At 46.3% G+C, this 20,566-nt stretch overlaps 1 protein-coding gene across 1 annotated transcript in view; it reads left to right on the top strand.

Moving 5' to 3' along the window:
- The window catches only part of LOC126636344 (IgGFc-binding protein-like), a 58,084-nt gene that overhangs the window by 22,971 nt on the left and 14,547 nt on the right, over positions 1-20,566 (top strand). Inside the window, exons 13-42 of the mRNA XM_050308432.1 lie at positions 446-717; positions 1,984-2,133; positions 2,515-2,771; positions 2,875-2,959; positions 3,407-3,487; positions 3,601-3,842; positions 3,938-4,221; positions 4,331-4,608; positions 4,908-5,506; positions 5,886-6,450; positions 6,603-6,802; positions 6,907-7,287; positions 7,642-7,928; positions 8,319-8,590; positions 8,876-8,959; positions 9,147-9,296; positions 9,901-10,157; positions 10,261-10,345; positions 11,148-11,240; positions 11,554-11,646; positions 13,064-13,311; positions 13,587-13,764; positions 14,835-14,943; positions 15,454-15,548; positions 16,560-16,762; positions 17,082-17,226; positions 17,974-18,218; positions 18,882-19,046; positions 19,484-19,608; positions 20,279-20,547. Of these exons, the coding sequence (XP_050164389.1) occupies positions 446-717; positions 1,984-2,133; positions 2,515-2,771; positions 2,875-2,959; positions 3,407-3,487; positions 3,601-3,842; positions 3,938-4,221; positions 4,331-4,608; positions 4,908-5,506; positions 5,886-6,450; positions 6,603-6,802; positions 6,907-7,287; positions 7,642-7,928; positions 8,319-8,590; positions 8,876-8,959; positions 9,147-9,296; positions 9,901-10,157; positions 10,261-10,345; positions 11,148-11,240; positions 11,554-11,646; positions 13,064-13,311; positions 13,587-13,764; positions 14,835-14,943; positions 15,454-15,548; positions 16,560-16,762; positions 17,082-17,226; positions 17,974-18,218; positions 18,882-19,046; positions 19,484-19,608; positions 20,279-20,547 (6,497 nt within the window). The remainder of the gene's footprint in view (positions 1-445; positions 718-1,983; positions 2,134-2,514; positions 2,772-2,874; positions 2,960-3,406; positions 3,488-3,600; positions 3,843-3,937; positions 4,222-4,330; positions 4,609-4,907; positions 5,507-5,885; positions 6,451-6,602; positions 6,803-6,906; positions 7,288-7,641; positions 7,929-8,318; positions 8,591-8,875; positions 8,960-9,146; positions 9,297-9,900; positions 10,158-10,260; positions 10,346-11,147; positions 11,241-11,553; positions 11,647-13,063; positions 13,312-13,586; positions 13,765-14,834; positions 14,944-15,453; positions 15,549-16,559; positions 16,763-17,081; positions 17,227-17,973; positions 18,219-18,881; positions 19,047-19,483; positions 19,609-20,278; positions 20,548-20,566) is intronic.

Raw genomic sequence — 20,566 nt, 5'->3', positions numbered from 1 at the left:
TCCTTTATATTCCTCCTTCTTGCTACAAAAATCTAAATACATCTCAGACTCAGATCCTAAGATAACTCCACCTTGATTAACACAGGCAAGGGGCATTTATCTGTCTATTAATGCTTTCACATACAAATTACTGCCCTTACTATATGCAATAAGAAATTGAAATTATCTTGCTTGTGTTGGATAGCTAATTTGTTCATTTCTTCTGGACATCATTTTATGGATAGACAGCCATACATCACAAATTCACAATTATATTCTTAATTGGGAATTATGAGTTAAGTTGTAATATTTCTCACTTTTGGGTTTGACACACTAAAGAAGGCTATACACAGCAAATATACAGACTTTGGCATTGGATTCTATTCTAGTTGAGATATGCCTTGCAGGATATAACAAAATACAAAGATTTATTCCACAACCACTCTGCTGTGTATTTTTCATGTAGGTGTAATGCAGTTTCAGTTGTGCCGCCTGCTTGTGACGCAGCAAAAGAGAAAGAATATGAAGAACTCTGCAAAATTGTTTTGAAAAATAGTGGACCTTTTCAGGCCTGCCATTGGCACATTCCCCCACAGCTGTATTTCGAGAGCTGTGTCTATGATTTGTGTGCCACAGAGGGGAATTCTGATCAGTTCTGCAAGATTTTAGAGGCATATGCTGCTGCCTGTGAACTTGGAAGTGTAAATCTGGGTGAATGGAGGAAAGATACCATATGCGGTAAGTCATCAGGTCATTTAACAAATAACCATCCAATTAAGTCCTTATACTACAAATATAAATTCAAATGCCTGAGAAGTTGAACAGAATTTCAGAAATGAGGATTCAGTGAAAGACAGGAAGCTTCCAAATGCTTAGCATCTCTGTAAATTTGGTTTCTAATCTAAGCCTCTAATGGGCTTCCTGTATTCTTAGAATGTGATGTCTGGACACTTTTGATCCAAGACTGTTTTTCAGAATTGGGTTGGGAGAGACAACATACACTATCAGCTAAGTGCTCAGAAAGGGACAATTGAACATTTGCCTAACAAATTACCATTTTGGTTTAAAAAATATTTTATCTTTTTGAGAAGTGTTAACTTATCACTTACCCAACCTGTCTACAGCTCCAGATTTTCACCAAGCATGCAAAATAAATAAAAGTATGTAAACCAGGGCTTTAACATTAATAAAAAGGATCCTGTAGCTTGAGGTCCATTCAACCTTAGACCCTTACTATCTAGGCAGACAAGTTAACACAGAGGTAAGGCTAGAAGCACAAAATTCATAGAATTGTAGAACATTTTGGGTTAGAAGGGACCTTTAAAGGTTATCTAGTGCAACCTCCCTGCAACAAGAGGGGACATCTCCAGCTAGATCAGGTAACTTACAATCCGACCTGAGCACGAATATTTCCAGTGTTTCACCATCCTTATTGTAAAAAATTTCTTCCTTGTATCTTTAAATTGGTTTTTCTAGAACCTCCAGAGGTGATTACCAAAGCCAGCAGAAACAACAACCTAAGTATGAGGCTATTACATGAAAAGGCATTCTGTAGTCTCTTTCCAATTCCAAGACAATATTTCTCATACCAGTTTATAAGCAGTAAAAAAAAAAAAATGTCAGACAATTCTTATTATGAGGTCTGGATTTCCACCTAAAAAGGATTTTGAGAGCCAGCTGAATACTACTATGCCAAATAGGACATCTTTGAGCAAGTTGCAATGACAAAGGATTATGACTGACACAGTGTAAAAATAGAGAATCTTAGTGCATTATGATGACAATGGAGGGAGGGATTTGTAAAAAACCATACATTCTCAGACACTAAAAACTTAATGTTTTATAGTCAGTTTTTCAGTACTGGTCACTTATACTCATTTCATTATAACATCTTCACATTTTTCATGAACACATGTTCATTAGACCTAGAAGGACAGTATCAGAACAGAGAGGAGATTCCAAACCTCATTGTGGAAACTGTTTTTCTTTCTTCACAATATACAGCTGCGCCAACAGCCTGCAATATGTCCTGTACGTTTGAGGTTGACTTCTGTGAGTGGAAACAGGAAACCAATGATGACTTTGACTGGATAAGGCACAAGGGACCCACACCCACAGCAAATACTGGCCCTTCTCATGACCACACAACTGGAGGTAGGAACAACCAAACAGTATCTGGCTGTGCTTCTCTTGGAAGAAGGAAAGGAGCCTCTTTTAACAGCATATCAAGGCCATGTGTTTCTAGGCTTAATCTAGAGCCTTCTGCAGTAGTCAGGAATCTGTTATGGGAGGGTGAACAGTGCAGGACTGTAAAGAGGCTTCAGCAAAGGTATATCCTCTCTGAGACTGGATCATTGTAACAGTTAGCCTTTCCATTAGGTATTTCTTTCCCTAAGTAGGAAATCTACTTGTGGACTGAAAGATTAATGCAGGCGCTGGGTAAAGTAATCGTATACAGTACACATACTGTAAATGAAGTCACTTTGTCTCATCCTGACCCATTAAGGTGAAAAACTGATATTCTTCTGTTTCCAGAGGGCTATTATATCTACCTGCAAGGAAGTAAGCAAGAGCAAAGTGATATAGCCCGTTTGGTCAGTCCAGTGTGCAGTTCAGAAGGAGCGCACTGCTTCCGCTTTTGGTATCACATGTATGGAACAGCTGAAGCAATGGCTCTGCGTGTGTATGTAGTACACAATGAAACATCAACACTGGAATGGAAAGAGGCTGGAAGCAAAGGGGATGCATGGAATTTGGGAGAGGTCACGGTACACAGCAAAGGAAATATGCAGGTAAGGCCACAGACTCTCACTGCCATCTGAGATGAATCATGTTTTCCAATGGCAATTCATATACATGACTAGAGCTAATGCTGAGATTTATCCTACCCCTTAGATTGTCCTGGAAGGCATGATAGGTGAAGATTTCCTCAGCGACATGGCATTGGATGATCTCTCCATTGTAAAGGGGCACTGCACAGGTACGAAGATTGGCTTGGGAAAGGGCAACTTACAGAATGTTATGTTTCTTATGGCCATCATCATAACTGATGTCCTGAACCAGAGCAAGTTGAGGAGGATTCATTTCTTTATACCATTGTCTCTTTTATAGAGGAGCCCCTGGTGGTCCAGTGGTAAAGGCGCCGCGCTATCACCGCGGAGACCCGGGTTCGATTCCCGGTCAGGGCCACTCCCGGGCAGGTGGGGCTCGTTAGCCCTTAAAGGCAACCCACCTACGTCCTAAGGACCTCGCTGCCACCGTCCAAGCTCGCTTGGCCCCGGCAGATGAACCTTAGGATTAAAGGGTGGGCTCAGTTCAGCGCACACTGTGTCTCACCTAAAAAATCCAATGCGCAGGCTGGAAGGTGTAGAGACCTTCCCCGGATCTTCGCTCGCGAAGACTGGCCATTATTATGTCTCTTTTATAGATGTGACTCCCACCACACCAGGCACCACAATCACCACACCTTCAGAAGAGACACCCACATCAACACCTATGCCAGGCACAGGTGAGTACAGAAGACCAGTAATGGGACAGATGCTCTTTGACAAAGGTGATTTAGGGAGAAGAGGTAGCGAGAGGTGCTCAACTGAACTTGTCCTCTGGTCTCTCCACTGTCAGGGACCTGTGTGGTGGAAGGAGACCCTCACTACCACACCTTCGACAAGCAGCTACACAACTTCATGGGCACCTGCACCTACACCCTCTCCAAGCTGTGTGAGAGCAACAGCTCCCTGCCCTACTTCAACGTGGAAGCAGCCAACGAGCACAGGGGGGGCAACACTCGTGTGTCCTACGTCCGATACGTGGATGTCGATGTGGCTGACCAGCGGATAAGGCTGGGGCAGGGTGGAGTGGTGACGGTAAGCTCAAGAGGGAGAGCCTGTGGGGCTGTGCGAGAGGAAAGAGCTGTGCCAAATGGGTTGGTTCAATCCTGTCTTGCTTCCTGTCTTTCCAGGTGAATGGAGTGGCAGAGATCCTGCCTTGCAGCCCATCCGCAGGTGTGCAGGTCTTGTCCAGCGGGTTCTACACTATGGTCATGACAGACTTTGGCTTGAGAGTGAAGTTTGATGGGAACCATCGGGTGGAGGTGACACTTCCAAGCACTTTTGGGCAGAAGGTTTGTGGCATGTGTGGGAACTACAACGGGATGGCAGCAGATGACTTCCTGAACCCAGAAGGGATGCTGGAGCCAGACTCCACCAGCCTGGGCAACAGCTGGGAGGTGTCCAAAAACAGCAGGTGGGTGTGCCTCCCCAGCAGGTCTGGGGACATGTCAGGCAAGGGGAGGAGGAGGCACCAGGAGAAGCCCAGAGATGACCCAGAGGCCCTTCTCCCTGTCTTTGCACAGCTGCTCAGCCGGACCACTCCCCACCCCAGCCTGCAATGACACGGACAAGCAGGTCATCGCCAGCAGCCGCTTCTGCGGGCTCCTCACCGACACCAGTGGCCCCTTTCAGATCTGCCACGCTGTGCTGAGCCCCAGCAGTTACTTTGAGACCTGCTCGTATGACCTGTGTGAGCTGGGGCTGCACCAGGAGACCCTGTGCAAGAGCTTGCAGTCTTACGCGGATGCCTGTCAGGCGCTTGGGGTCCAGATACCCGTGTGGAGGAACGCAACCTTCTGCCGTAAGTCCACACATGATAGCACGGATCGTTACTCTCAGGAAAGCACAGGATATGAAGGAAAGAGTGAGGGGGGGGGAAACATTCTCGCTGTGAGCTGTGGGGATTTACAGGGAGTTGTCTGTATTAGAGGCACCGTTACATTTTCTGTTTCACCTGATCGGGTAGGACCGAGAGTACACATGGAGCCAAGGAGACCAGAGGGAAAACAGGGACTGTTACTTTTTCAAAGGGGAAAATAACGCAAAAAGAACTGTTGAGTTATGTTCTGCACGTAATCGCCACGTCTTCTGTTTCTGCAGCGATCACGTGTCCGGCCAACAGTCACTATGAGCCCTGTGCTGCTGCCTGCCCTGCCACCTGTGTTGACCCAATGGCTCCAGTTACCTGCAGCCTGCCGTGCGTAGAGGGCTGTGTGTGTGACAGCGGGTACCTGCTCTACCACGACCGATGTGTGCCCAGCCAGCAGTGCGGATGCTGGCACAACGGGCAGCACTACCCCGTGGGCTCCGAGTTCTGGACGGACAACACCTGCTCCTCCAAGTGCACGTGTCCCATGCGGGGAGGCAAGGTCCAGTGCGTCGAAGCCTCGTGCCCTGCGGGCCAGTACTGCGGGGTGCAGGGTGGGAAACCCGTGTGCCTCCAACACTCCTACGGCATCTGTCACGTCCACGGCGACCCTCACTACAACACCTTTGACAAGGTGACGCACAACTTCATGGGCAACTGCACCTACACCCTGGCCAAAGTGTGCTCCAACACCACCGCCCTGCCCTACTTCAATGTGGAGGCCAAGAACGAGCATCGTGGGAACACCAGAGTGTCCTATGTGCGCGAAGTGCTGGTTGAGGTGTACGGGCAGCGCATTGGCATCCTCAAGCAGGAGAAGAGCCAAGTGCTGGTAGGCAGCAGGGCTGGCACGGGTGTGGCGTGGCTGCAAGGCAGGGTTGGCTGTTCCTGGCAGGGCCTGGCATGTACCAGCTGTCTCCATTGCTCCAGGCCTGGGTGGGCTCCGCGGAAGCCACTGGATTCCTTGGTTTTTCCCTTCCAGAAGGGTTGGAGGAGGAAGAGGCAACCAGGGAATGTGCTCTGTGTTGAGCAGAGGCCCCTGCAGAGGGCAGAACACAAGACACGGCTCTGCGGGCCCCAGGGGTGGCGGGGTGTGGGGACATCCCGGTCAGCTGTTTGCCGGGCCTGGCCTGGCAGCTGCCTTCCCTGGGCAGGAGAGCCCAGGGAGGCCAGGGCCAAGTCCAGGGCCCATGGTGCTGTGTCTGCCCTAGGTGAACGGCGTGCGCCAGACCCTGCCGGTGAGGGCAGCGGGAGGTGCGGTCACGGTGAGCAAGAGCGGCCGCTACGTCGTCCTGGAGGCAGACTTCAGCCTCACAGTGTCCTACGACACTGACCACTCGGTGGAGGTGAAGGTGCCCACCACCTACTTCAACCTGACCTGTGGCATGTGCGGGAACTTCAACAGCCGGAGAGACGACGAATACATGATGCCCAACGGGCAGCAAGCCGCAGACTCAAATGCGCTGGGGGAGAGCTGGCAGGTCCCAGACAGTGACCCCTCTTGCGGTGTCCCCGTCCCCTCCCCACCCTGCAGTGCAGAAGAGGAGAAGCTCTACGAGTCGGACCGGTTCTGTGGCATACTGACCTCCAGGCCCAGCTCTTTTGACAAGTGCCACAGCGTGATCAACCCACAGAGCTACTTTGACACCTGCCTCTACGACCTTTGTGCCCTGAATGGTGGCCAGGAGTTCCTGTGTGCTGCTCTGGAGGCCTACGCTGACGCGTGCCAGGCAGCCGGCGTGACTCTTCTCCCCTGGAGGAATGCTACCTTCTGCCGTGAGTACCTGCCTTGCCACTGCCAGAAGGGAAATGGGTCGCTCCTCTTGCCCAGAACCTCTGGCCAAAGACAGTCTTTGGTCTTCCCCCGTCCCAGAAGGCCTTCCTTGCTTGAAATCTTGCTGGTCCTAATTGTCCCCTCCCCATTGCAGCCCTGAAGTGTCCTGCCAACAGCTACTATGACCCTTGCATGACCGGCTGTCCTGCCACCTGTGTTGACCGACAAGCCCCACAGAACTGCTCCAAGCCCTGTGTGGAGGGCTGTGCGTGCACCTCTGGCTTCCTCCTCAGCGGAGACACCTGTGTGCCCGAGGCGCAGTGTGGCTGCCTCTTTGAGGACAACTACTACAGCGTGAGTGAAATCCCTGCCCTGGCTTGCACCCCTCCCACACAGGGACTCCCTCGCCTCAATTTTCCTGCGTCCTGCGCTGACGTTTGGCGTTTCCCTGCCCGCAGGAAGGCGAGTACTCCGTGAACGAGAACTGCACTCGCCGGTGCCGGTGTGAAGCCAACGGCCAGATGGTTTGCTCTGCCTTGTCCTGTGGCGAGGACGAGGTCTGCAAGATCCAGAATGGCCAGAGGGGCTGTTACCCAGCCAGCACCGCTCTCTGCCACATCTACGGTGACCCGCATTACAGCACCTTTGATGGGAAGCTTCACCACTTCCAGGGCTCCTGCAACTACACTGTTGTGACAGGCTGCGACAACTCCTCCATCGGGTTCAGCGTCACCACCCGCAACAAACATCGCGGCAGCCAGAGCTGGACAGCTCTGAACTCTGTGGCACTGTCCCTGGAAGGCCTTCACATTGCACTGCGCGAGCGCAAGGCCGTCTACGTAAGCCCCTCAGTTTTACACCTGGGACCACAGATGCACTAAGCATCCCTAAATACCACTCTGTCCCCAGGGAGAACTTGCTATTCCCTGAGCCTGCTGTGTGCTCACAGAAGAGCATGGCAAGGCTCTGAGTGGGGCAGATTTGGCTGCTCGTGCAGCCGCAGATTTTTGGCTGCTTTCCTGACCTTTTGGAGGGCCGTGTGTAGAGTTGCTGGTGTCCTCGTAGGCCTGGGGCAGGGGTTCTCATGCCATAAGTGCTGCTGCCTCACTGGGCCCTGGCACCACCCCGATGAGGAACAGGGACCTCTCAGCAGAGGGCACCTCTTTATGCTTCCCTCTTTCCCCCTTCTCCAGATCAACGGTGCTCTGGTCTCCCTGCCTGCTTCTCCTGCCCCCGGTGTGACCATCTCCCTGAGCGGCTCCTACGTGCGCATTTCCACCAAGCTGGGCCTGCAGCTGCAGTTCAATGGGGACCACGAGCTCCTCGTGAAGGTGTCTGAGAAGCACAAGGGCAAGCTCTGTGGGCTGTGTGGCACGTACAGTGGGAGCCAGCAGGATGACTTCACGCGCCCTGATGGAGTTGTCGTGCCCGACTTCAACGACTTTGGAGCCAGCTGGAGGGTGCCGGATGATGAGTGGCCGTGAGTCCCTGATCCATCCTGCAGATGAAGGACAAAAGGGAGTGTGGGAGAGGGGAGCTATGAGGGCCCTGAGGAGGAAGGGTCGGCGATGGCAGGCGTGGGGCAAGGGAGAAGAGGCAGTTTCTTGACGTGCGGGAGGGTGGTCTGGGGCCTGGGCATGATGCTTTTCCCAAGCTGAGGGATTGCAACAGCCTCAGGCATTTTCTTCTCTCCACCCGATTCCAAGGGTGGGACGGGTGACTGTGGGCCATGCGTTCCACCCTTGCAAGTGACACCGTTGGTGCCTGTCTCAGGGGAGAACTGGGCTCCAGAAGCTGAGGTTTTGGCTGGGGAGGAGGTCGAGAGATGGTGTGGCTGCGGTGAGCTCAGGGCTGTCTGTCTGCTGTGTAGGTGTGACCCAGCCATCAGCCCGCCTGCGTCCTGCTCCCCCACCGAGGAGGAGGCAGCTAACAAGCAGTGTTCAATCCTCACACATCTGGGTGGCCCGTTCCAGCCATGCCATGCAGTTCTGCCTCCCCAGACTTACTTTGAGAGCTGTGTCTATGACCAGTGTGCCACGGGCGGCAGCACGGAGCAGCTCTGCAATGACCTGGGGGCCTACGCCGCAGCCTGTGCGGAGGCAGGCGTTGCCCTGGGAGACTGGAGCGCTGGCACTGTCTGTGGTAAGCCTTCTGTCCATCTCCTTTGATTTCCTTGACTCTCTCCTTAATTCAAGGAGTGGGGCAGCTGGGCTGGTGGTTTCCCCACGTGTCACCTAACTGGCCCGGTGTGCCAGCCCTCAGCTGAAGAGACTCTTTGGGATGGGGACACTGTGGAATCCCTGTCCTAGAGTTCTTTTGCCATGGTGTGGTGGTGTTTGGGAAGGGTGCAACACCCTCATTTGGGAACAAATCCCCCCTTTGAAACACACCTTCTCCACCTCTGGTTCGCTCTCTTTCATTCATCAGGTCCTACACCCACGCCGCCCTTGCCAGGCACTACAACAAGGCCTCCACATACAACAACGTCACCAGCACCTGGGACAAGCGCAGGTACGGTTGTCTCCCATCCATGTCTTTTACTGGCTGTGCTAAGCCCTTCCCCTTGGCTGGCCACCCTCACCTGGCCACAGGCGTGCCATGGGTGTATGTGGCTGTCTGTGAGCACTGGGTGACAGTGGGAAATGGTGGCCCCACCTTCACTCTACAACCTCTACTTTCCTTTCTGCACCACGTCCAGCTCCCCCACCAGACTGCAATTTCAGCTGCACATTCGACAAGGACTTTTGTGGCTGGGTCCAGGCAGACTACAGCAGCATTGACTGGATAAGGAACAAAGGCCCAACGCCCACACCAAATACCGGCCCCTCTTCTGACCACACAACTGGAGGTAGGCACAGCAGTCGGGACACGGGTTGGGGAGCGTCCCTCGGAAGATATCCATAAACTTCTTCTAACAGCACACATAGGCCACATCTTTCCTGGTCTTCATCCAGAGCAATTTAAAGCAGTGTCCCCCAGAGCCAGAGGCTTCCTTTGGGAAGAGTTCCAGCCCTAGGAATCAGTCTGTGGTACCCGCAGGGCAGGCCAGGACCGTGCCATGAGGAGAGAAAGCATTGATGACCCATTTGTCTCCGGGGAACAGGAATGGGTCTGTCTCTCTGTTAGACAGAGATGCAGGCTTCTCCAAAAAACAAAGATGAGGAGTGAGTCTCCAAAGCTGCAGAGCCATGCAAGGCCTGTGGCAGTGCTTTGGAGGTGATGCCGTTGCCCAGACCAAGGCATACAGCTGCCATGGCCCAGAGAGCACCTTCGTAGAGGCACTCGGGTCCGGGGAGGCTTGTGGCTTGTGAAGGACCTGCGTTTGCTTCCCCCCTCCTTTTGCCTGACTGAAACTGCAGCTTTGGTGCTCCCAGGTCTGTGCTGGAGTGGCCCCTGGCTGCTTTGTCTAGATTTGATGTGTGTGTGACAGTGTGGCCCATGCTTGGTTTCAGATGGCTACTACATCTACCTGCAAGGGACTGATGATGCTCTCGCCGGGTTTGTGGCTGTCCTGGTCAGTCCGGTGTGCAGCTGGGAAGGAACGCACTGCTTCCGCTTCTGGTACCACATGTACGGAAATGCTGAAATGGCCCTGCGGGTGTACGTGGCAAATGACCGTGAGCAACAGGTGGTCTGGAATCAAGAAGGGAACCACGGGGACATGTGGCACTTGGGAGAGGTGACGGTGCACATCACAGGAAATCAGCAGGTAGGGGCACAGGCTCTCGCTGCCACCTGAGGGGAACCGTCCCTTCTAATGGCACTTCACACATGCAGCCAGAGCTAATGCCGGGAACAATTCCTTCCCTTAGATTTTCCTGGAGGGACAATGGGGTGAAGATGCCCGGAGCAACGTAGCCTTGGATGATCTGTCCATTGAAAAGGGATCCTGTGCAGGTACAAGGCTTGGCTTGGGAAAGGGCAGCTTGAGACGTGCCACCAACTGAGCTGGCAGGCTGTGCTAGAGGCAGGAGAGCAGGTTGTCTCTGCAGTGCCCTGAAGGGCACTGAGGCCTCCTGTGCCCAAGCTGGCCTTCTCCTGGGAGACCGGAGCACTGGCAGCACCTGTTTTAATTCATGTGTCACAAAGCTGACAGACAGGACAATGACCGTGGGACTGAAGTGCCTCATTTGCTTTTGTCACCCAGCTGTGCTGGTGGCTGAGCCCTTGAGCGGGAGCGTTCTTCCTGAGATGACACGCTGCAGTGTCTCTTCTGGGCATGCCTGGTCATGGAGCTGGGTGCTTCAGAAGGGTGAAGGAAGCAGCTGCCTGTAAGAAAACTCCCATGCTGGTGCACATCTCCTCTAACTGCCCCTTGTGCGAAGTCCATCAACACCAACACCCGCGATCCCATAGCCAGGCCTTGCAATGCAGACTGCCCACGCAACATCTCCAGCAATACCCACACCCAGATCAGTTACTGCTGCATCTCATCCCCATCTTCTCTTTGCTGAAACTTTTCAGTTCGCTTCCTCCAAAGGCCAAGACTTGGGATGGTTTGTCTGTAGTGAAGGGGGTGCGCGTTGCCCTTCTATCTCCCAGCTTTGCTCGTCGAAGCGTTTTTGCTTAGGTATAACGGTGCCGTCCCTGCCCCGGGTCTCTGAGTTAGAATGTTGGGTTTTTCGGGAAGGGTGGACGAGCTGCATGCAACAGAGTGCCCACGATGACACTTACCATTTCTTCCTCTGTCTCTTCATAGGTCCACTTCCTCCTACACCCTCAACCCCATTGCCTAGCATCACAACGCAGACAACACCAAGACCAACAACACCACCACCTGAGGTGACCTCAGGTACTGCTATTATTGGTAGAATTCTGCGTCGTCTTCAAAACCCACACTGGCTACATATTGCATTTACATTTGAGGGCTGTCATTTGCCTTGTGTCAGCCTCCCTCCATAAATAGGCACGCATTGGAACCTATTCCATTTCTAAAGGTGGAGTGCGTCACCTTTCCTTCTGCAATGACAGTGTTTGAGTAGGGTTGAACAGCATGCCTGGGAAAATTAATCCTATTTTGACAGAGATCTCTTTTCACCATGTGTTACCTAACTGATCTGGTTCTTAGGTTGCTGCACGTCTCCTCTAACTCTCTGTTGCCCTAGGTCCATCAAACCCAACACCCACGATTCCCTTGCCAGGCACTACAACACGGCCTGCCCACACAACATCACCCACAACAACAGCACCCAGCTCAGGTACTGCTGTTTCCCATCTTGTTCCCTTACTGGCTTTCAGAACTTCCCTATTTTCTGAATCCAGGTCTCAGAGCTAAGTTGACAGAGTTTTTATATTTGAGGGTCAGAGCTTTTCCTTACTCCCCCAGTTACACTTGCAGAACGTTTCTTTACGTCTGGAACTCCTGAATTCTGACTATGTACATCCTCCTGTAGGTCTCTTTTGCCACAGTGCTGGGCATTTCAGTAAGAGTAGACCAACCGTCTAATAATTATTTCACGTACTCTTTATTTCCATGTCCATAAATATTTAAATTACTCTTTTCCATGGCAAGTTTTCACCTATTATACAGATGTTATGTTTTGTATATTTTGAAACGTAATCTAGTTTCCAAATTTTATTTTTGGAGTGTGATATAATCCAGTTGTATTTTTCTGTCAAAGACTGGTTAAGTGCAATTAGCATTACTTTAATATTTAGGATATATACTAAAATACTCTTTTAGATAAATTTTAACTGCTTCTTTCCTCCAATTTGAAATACTAATGTCTACATATATCAGCTTGTTAAATACAAGAGAGTCTTACCTCACTTAATCAGTTTAGATTTCTTCTGCTTTTTTTTTTGTTTTTGGAATCGTTAAGTATGGCATTCTGGGAGAATTAATATTTTCTGTGTAAGGAGTGTAGACAACATGTAGACAACAACCATAAGTGTAGCTACATTTTAACATGCCATTGAAAAACAAAGAGGAAAGGATCTCTTTTCTTTATCTTATTCTTGGTAAGCGCCATGAAGAACCTTCAAGCTCAACTCTATTAAGAGTTGATGGGAAGCTTTTTTCTTCAAAATGGGAATTTCTTATTAGCATTCAAAATATTCTCCAGGTTACACACTTCCATGAACACGCAGTGTACTTCCATTTGTACATATTATCACTGGCTAATTAACTTAAATATTTTTTAAAAGTGTGTAAAGGATATGCAGTGTTCAGTATAAGTTCCATAAATGATATGAGTACAGAAACCCAGACAGCTGGTAGTGAAGCTATCCTGGCTAACCAGCCCTGTAAAGATCTTAAGGAAATTCTTCCTATTTAGTCAGAATTAGCCTTTCAGATATAGACAATAAAAACTCGCTGCTACACTTTGTGTAATGATGTCTTAACAGCAGTGGTTTGGGTTTTTTTATATCAAAGCCTTTTGCTCACCTTTGTTCCTCAACCTCTAGCACAGACTTCTGATACACAAGAGTACAGGGTTTTTTATAGGCCCAAAGATAGAAGACTGGGTTGGCCTTTGGAGTTCTATTGACTGATGCCATCAATATTATAGCAGGGCAGCAAATACAAAGTAAAACAAACAAAGTGGAAACCAAGCAACTGCAAAAATCTGGTGAAGATTCAGAGGGAATTAGTCTGTGTTTCTTTCTTCACAGATCGTGCTTCCTGCAGTGCCTCTGGAGATCCACATTATAACACTTTTGACCACAGAGTCCATAATTTCATGGGAAATTGCACTTACACACTCTCCAAAGTGTGCAATGTCTCTGAGAAGCTTCCATACTTTGATGTGTCCACAACAAATGAACACAGAGCAGCCAACACCAAAGTCTCTTATGTGAAGTCAGTGCAAGTGGAAGTCTATGACAACCAGATTTCTCTACTGAAAAACAAGAAAGTGAATGTAAGAAGACTTGATTAAAAGACATATATAAAATATTTTTAACTGACATGCCAATAAATATTACCTCTGTAGAGTTTATAGCAAACTTTCTCTTTTTATTAGTGACATGTATCTCTTTTAATGAGATCTCCAACAACTTTGCTCAGATTAAATGTTTTTTAATTATTTCCAGTTCCTTTGTGCACAAGATCATATCTTTCAGTAATTTGTACTAGCTGCTGGTAGTTGTTAGAGTCCCAGCAGTCATGCACTAACTTTTACAATTTGCTGTACAGGTGAATGGTCACAGAATGAACCTGCCTGTATTTATTGAGAAGAAAATCAGTATTCAAAGCAGTGGTGGATATGTTCTCTTAGAAACTGACTTTGGATTGTGGGTGAGATATGATGGAAACCACTATGCGGAAGTCTCCGTGCCCTCTAATTACAGTCATCTCCTCTGTGGCCTCTGTGGTAAGTTGTAGACTTAGTCATTTTTTAGTGAGTTGTGGAGGCCAGTGGTTACTTCAGTTTGGGTTTTTTTTTAGGGAGACATTCTACACACAACTTCTCCTTGTCAAATGGACTAGAATTTACAGCACTGAAAAATCTTGTTAGACCTTTTCAGTTTCTAAAAAGAACTTAAAAATTTCCTGGTAACATGCTATCCGTTTGGAATGTTGTGAGGTGTAACTAAAAATAACATTTTCAGCCAAATAAAAGAACTGCCTTCAGTTTTACAGTTTAAAATCAAGATGAGTAATTTTTTGCATGGAGCTGTTTAAGAATTCTGCAAACACATTTTTATGTTAATTACATTCTGATGTATTTGTCTTTTGTTGGGTGTGGAAATGCTATACCATTTCATTTTGTGAGTTATAAAAACCTGAGGCTGTTTGCACAGCAGAGAGAAATCTTTAAGAATTGCTTACTGTCAGCATCCTGCTGAAGTTTTCTTGCTTCTCTTTTTCTGTGCTCTTAGAAGGCATTTATACAACCTGAATGATCACGTTTAAACAATCGAAAGAATGAGAAAACAAGAAAAAGATGAAACATTAGACTACAATGTTTCTGATTATTCTTTGGTTTGGATCATCTAGAACTTCCTATTCTATTTTCTCTGTATTGGTTTTTCATGCTTTCAGTGCAGGAAATCTGCCTAAGAACATAATGGTGCAAATAGTACTGTGTAATTTTTAGTCCAACATTCTACATGTAGGAAACAGGAAAATGAGTTGGTTTTGTGGGGGGTTTTTTTGTTGTTTTTTTTTTTTTTTAGCTAAGGAGTTCTTTCTTGCATGCAATGTAATCTGGTTACACAGGAGCTTACAGATTTTTGCTTCAAGTTCACAGGTGTCTGAACAGCAGCTCTTGTCAGTCACAGTCTCAAACACAATTCTTCTCTTCTTATTTTGCCCAGTACACATTGATGTTGCATATATACTCTCCTTATAACATTTTACTTTATTTTACAACCTGAAACCTAGTATTGTTCTACAGGTTTGAACTTCATGTGTCACATAAATCTCCTTTTACCTTCACAGGTAATTATAATGGTGATCCGAATGATGACAATATAAAGCCCAATGGTGATATTGCAAGTGGTTCCACTGATCTTGGAGAAAGCTGGCTTGTGCCTGAGAACAACACCATGTATGTATAATAATTTAATCACATGGCATTTGTTAACCAAACTCTTTAAAATCAAATACCTATCCACTTACTTGCTGGCTTTATCATCCAGTACCATTCCACATCTTCCAGTTGCCCATTAGAAGTAGGGAGCTGTACCTTTATGCAAACCAGAGAATGATAAAAGGATTATGTCCTTTAAGTCTTGTTTTCCAAAGCAGGAACTGTCTGTTGAGTTTGAGGGGGAATGGAACTTCAGTCTAGTTCCCTGATTGGAAACCATAACTGTTTGGATTCCATAACTCTTTTTTTTCCAGCTAAGAATAAGCCCTTGAATAGCCCAGAAAGGATCAAAAAAATGAGCCCATTCAGTGAGAGGGCTGACATCAGCTTTTCAAAGAAGCTGGATAAAGTCTTGTGACTGACATAAAGTACACTCTGTTATGCAGGGTTATCATATGTCAATCTTCCACTGAAAATCTGATAGTAAATGATGAGAAACACATATTTGATTCTGCTTGCTTTCCCCAGATGCTCCAGTGGTGGGACAGAGGAACAATGTGATCCTGTGTTGGAGAATGAAGCAAAGAAGAACACAGCATGTGGCATGATCACAGACCCAACAGGTAACATATTGGTAGTTTTCTGTGAGCCATATGATAGAACATGTTACAGTTTGTTTTATCCCTTCTTTATAGTCTATTTTTCTGAGGTCCCATTGGGAGCATATAAAACCTCCAGTGTAAATGGCCAATGTAAAACTCATAGGTGCTTGGTCAGGATATGTCATCTGTTCAGACAGTGCCAATGTGTCCATGGAGATTATTTCAGAACGTGTTCAGGGAGCTGCTCTTTTCTTTACAGTGACTTGCACTCTGCTTGCTAAAAGAATAGTTCAGAGGGCACTGTCAGTGTATGTATTACAAATACTTTACCTAAAATTCTGTACATATTCTCTGCATTGGATAATCCCTGTAGTTGTCTGGAGTTAGTGGTTTTCCTAGGCAGCAACACTTACTTTATGTAAGCCATGTTGTTTCAATCTTGCAAAAAGAAGAAAATCTGATCCAGAGGGCCCATTCTCATTCTGCCTTATGCATCCATTTCAAGTGCTGTTTTAACTTACTAAACAAAGTTAGCCTGGAGCACTTACAATACATTTGCTGTGACAGAAAATAGATGGTGGTTGTGATCTTATCTTTCCAGTTGTTTTTTTCTATCCTACTATATATCTTTCTTTACACAGGAATCTTCAAGGACTGTCATATCAAAGTGCCTCCAGAGAATTTCTTTGACAACTGTGTTTATGACATGTGTTTCACTGGTGGACAGGCAACATCCTTATGCTATGGGCTACAGGCCTATGCTGAGTCATGTATCAATGCTGGGATATGCATAGAGTGGAGGAATGCTACTCTTTGCCGTGAGTGTTGTGATATAAACATCTATTCTGGATTTTAACTTCTTTGTCCTCTACCTTCTTCATGCACGTTATTTCATTTTATGTAACGTTCTGAGTATAGTCTGTCTTTTATCATGTCTTGATCCTGCTTCAAATTCAGTACCATTCCAGGACTTGTAGAAAGCATTGATTTTCAAGAACATTTAGAGTGATCTTATTTTTCCTTTTTATCTAGCAATGTCCTGTCCTGGAGGCAGCATCTACAAGAGCTGTGGTACTAGGTGTCCCTCTACCTGTTTGAACGTCTCAGCAGCTGATTCCTGCAGTTCTTTACCAGTGGAAGGTTGCTTCTGTAAGGAAGGCTATGTTTTGAGTGGAGACAAATGTGTGCCAGAAAGTAGCTGTGGTTGTGTTGATGAAAAGAACCAGTATCACCAGGCAAGTTACCTCAGGCATTTAAGTAAATAAATAAATTAAATTAAAAAGGCGGGGCGGGGGGGGGGGAGGGAAGAATCTCATTCCTTATCACTGTGAGAGAAAAAGCAAGTTAATAACACTACACAATTAATATATACACCATTAATAATTTCAAAATAGAATTACTTTGCCAACCTTCTTAATCCATGAGTTGTATGCCTACAATTGCACAAATGATCACACATCATGTACATTCAAATATTTATAATTTTATTTTGTTAAGGTTTTACATTCTTATTTATCTTATAGCATATAATTCTACACACTTTTTTCCACTCAGCTGAATGAAAGCTGGTTCACCCAATATCCCTGCACTGAACGCTGTACCTGCAAGGCTAATAACACCATTGAATGCACATCCTGGGAATGTGGAGTCCAAGAGGAATGCAGTATTCAGGATGGTGTGCTGGGCTGTCATTCCAATGGTAAGTTCTACCTGAAAATCATTCCAATGTCATTTCCACAATTAGATCCTCTTCTTCTTCTAGCTTTATCATAAATGTCTCTTCCCATGTGATAGTAAAGAAATCCCAACTGACTACTGCCATTGCTAAGAGATGAAACTATGATGATCTGTCTTGCAAGCACAAATGCCCTTCTTTTGTAGTGGACATCAGCAAAAACTGATGATGCCCAAAAGTTTGGGTCACTTGGGTTTTGTTTGTCCTGATAATGAAAATTCATGTCCCACATCACCAGTACTGCAAGCTATAAATTTGAGAATAATTGAGAATTGCATTTCTGTGGGTCTGGGTTATGACAAGTGCATTATATATTGATATATGCAGGTGCAATTTTATTGACTTTTATATTTACCCCCATATTTATAAAGACAGTTCCATATTTTTGCATAGATAAGTAGAAATGCTCTGTATTACTCTCAAACACCATAAATTTTAGCTGCAACAGCATATAGAAATATATACAAAAGTTCATTTGATGGTATTTTGTAATTTTGTATGTTATTTGTAAATTAAATTTAGGAGATGCTCTCTAGAAATTTCTTATTTTCAAATAAATGTCATTGGCATGAACCTGAGACGCCTCTGTGAAATTTTGCCCACATAATATTTATCAGGATTAGGTTGCAACACTTATGCAAAACTCCTTTATCAGCTGAGTCCATGACTAGGTCCAGTACAAAGTTCTTAGATAATTTTTTTCACATTCAGGTCAAGCAACATGTCAAGTGGTAGGAGATCCCCATTATTTCACTTTTGATGGAGTGAAGTACACTTTCGTGGGAACCTGCACCTACATTTTGGTTGAGGTTGTCAGCACTGCCACCAATGTCATTCCTATAACCATACTGGGCAAGAATGAAGACAGAGGACTGAGAGGGGCCACATACCTAAAAGAAGTCTATATAGATGTGCACGATGTACGAATCACCCTCCAGAAAAACCAAAGAATCCTGGTAGGTGATGGTGCTCTTTACTTTGGCAAGAAGTATCTTAAAATTAACTCACAGTAGATGTAGGAAAAAGGATCTTCATGTTTCCTAAGGAATATATGCGCATATGCTTAACACTTGTGGGTGCCTCTATTAGGTGGAGAGCATGAGGAGATATCATTTCTCAGTAGTTCCCAAGGCTTCTGGTTTGGGTTCACTGTTTCATTGGTCATATCTTGGAGATAGAGCCCAGAGCCTCCAGATTGGAGAACTGTTGCTTGAATTAAAGTATGGGACTCCCCACTTCAACAGCTCTTGTCAACCCAATCACTTATAGTGAGCTAACAAGAGCAGAGGAAAGGCAAGTCATACTGTATCAGTTTAGAACAACATGGGGATCCACGGCAGTACTGGAGGCGAGAAATATACCCTAAGGGTGAGTAAGAGCTTGCTCACTACCAGTGATCTTTCTAGCTCCCTGTAAAAGGCACAGGATATGAGTCCTGGCCATCTCTCCTCAGCTAAAAGCCTTATTCCTGCAACCCACAGATGGAATATGCAATGGTGGAAGTGTAAACAGCTAAAGCTGTCACAGAGAAATCTTCAGCACTGCTAGAACTATAGACTGTGAGCAGAAAAGCTTTCATGGAACAATGTTCATACTGACAAAATTACATGTCTTTCCAGTTGAACAATGAGAGAGTCTACACCCCAGTGGAGAACCGACTGCAAGGCGTGTCCATTGGAAATGTTGGCAGATTTTTAGTAGTGGAAACTGACTTTGGCATGATAGTGAAATACGACGGCAATCACTATCTGGAAATCACCCTCCCACAATCTTATTTCTCACAGGTAAGATTTAATGTGCAAACATCTGGCTCTTCAAAACCACTGCTTTGTGCATTTACTTCTAATTCCTTTTATTCTTGTGTTTTGCTATTGTATCTTTCTTTGTAGCTGTATCGTAACAGATGACAATTTTTTCCTTTCTATTTTTTTCTTTTCACAACAATTTCCTTGTGTTCCAAGGGGGTAGTTAAAGAAAATTACCTGATTGGAGGAATACATCTAACTTGGAGAAATAAATGCCTTGAAGCCTTAGGAAATCACAGATTTACTGCAATTTCTGTTTTGTTTCTCTATGAGTGCAGTCAAAATGTCTAAAAAGTCTCATACAAGATTGGTTGTTGTTGATCCGGTCACATTATTTCATAGGCAATGAATAAGAAGTTATTGGGAAAGTTGATGTGAACAGGTCATGCTTAGAATATGTTTCTTTTTTTTTTCAGGTGCATGGCATGTGTGGTAATTTCAATGATAATCATGAAGATGATCTGTCCTTGCCCAATGGAACAGCCATCAGTGCTCCACAGTTTGGAAATAGCTGGAAAGTGGAGAAAGACAGTGATAAGGCGTAAATATTAATGTCTTTTCATACCTTCTATCTTGCTTCAGAAAACAGTCAATTGTTTTCAGTTGTTTTGAGTGTCTGCTACTTTGTAACATTTAAGCAGCATGTGTGAGACTTTTCTTGAATTTGAAGCTTCAAAAAAAGGCCATCCCCACAGGAAAGCACTGCACAAGCCAGAGGGAACCCACAGCCATTCTATCAATCAACATACACACTTGGAGAATTAGTCTTTGGGTCACCCCACAGGGTGTACACAGCCTCTGTCTACTTTACACTGATAACAACCCGAGCAGGATGATGGTGCTGGAGAATGGTGAGGGCCAGCTGCTCCCTAGGGGACAGGAAGCCATATGTGACAACACAGCTGAGAAAACAGTGGCCTCAGGCCTGCAGTGGAAGCCAAAGACCACACGAATTTGCAGTGGTGAGACACATACAAGATCAAGCTGTGAGTCAATCCTCTAGTCTAGGATCTAGTTTAGTGAGAGTAACAAGTGTCAGACACAGCATGGTGGTTGTCAGGCAGGTCTAATTCTGCCTAGTCTTTCACTCAGACAGAAGGAAGACTGTAGTCTCTAACCTTTTCTACCTCACAGTAGAAACAAATGTTTCAATTTTCATGTCTTATGAGTGCCATTGCAACTTAGATGCCTGTATCTGTGCTTTCTTGCAGTTGCTTACCAGACTTAAGAGAAGATGATGATCCTCCTTGCACTGCCGAGAATAAACAAGTCATTGAAAGCCAGTGTAATGTCCTCAAATCAGACAAATTCAAAGTATGCCATAATCTAGTCAACCCTGAAGACTTCGTAGAAATCTGCATCTATGACATGTGCCAGTATGATGGCATGAAGTCTGCTCTCTGTGACATAGTTCAAGCCTATGTGGAGACCTGCAAGAACCATGGAATCACCATTAAATGGAGGAATAGCACATTCTGTCGTAAGTACACAAGCAAGGG

Source organism: Myiozetetes cayanensis, unplaced genomic scaffold, assembly GCF_022539395.1.
Source record: "Myiozetetes cayanensis isolate MyiCay16 unplaced genomic scaffold, myiCay2020 scf13, whole genome shotgun sequence".
In the NCBI taxonomy this organism is placed as follows: domain Eukaryota; kingdom Metazoa; phylum Chordata; class Aves; order Passeriformes; family Tyrannidae; genus Myiozetetes; species Myiozetetes cayanensis.
Note: the sequence above shows the minus strand (reverse complement) of the source record. Positions and strands in the feature narration are given on the sequence as shown.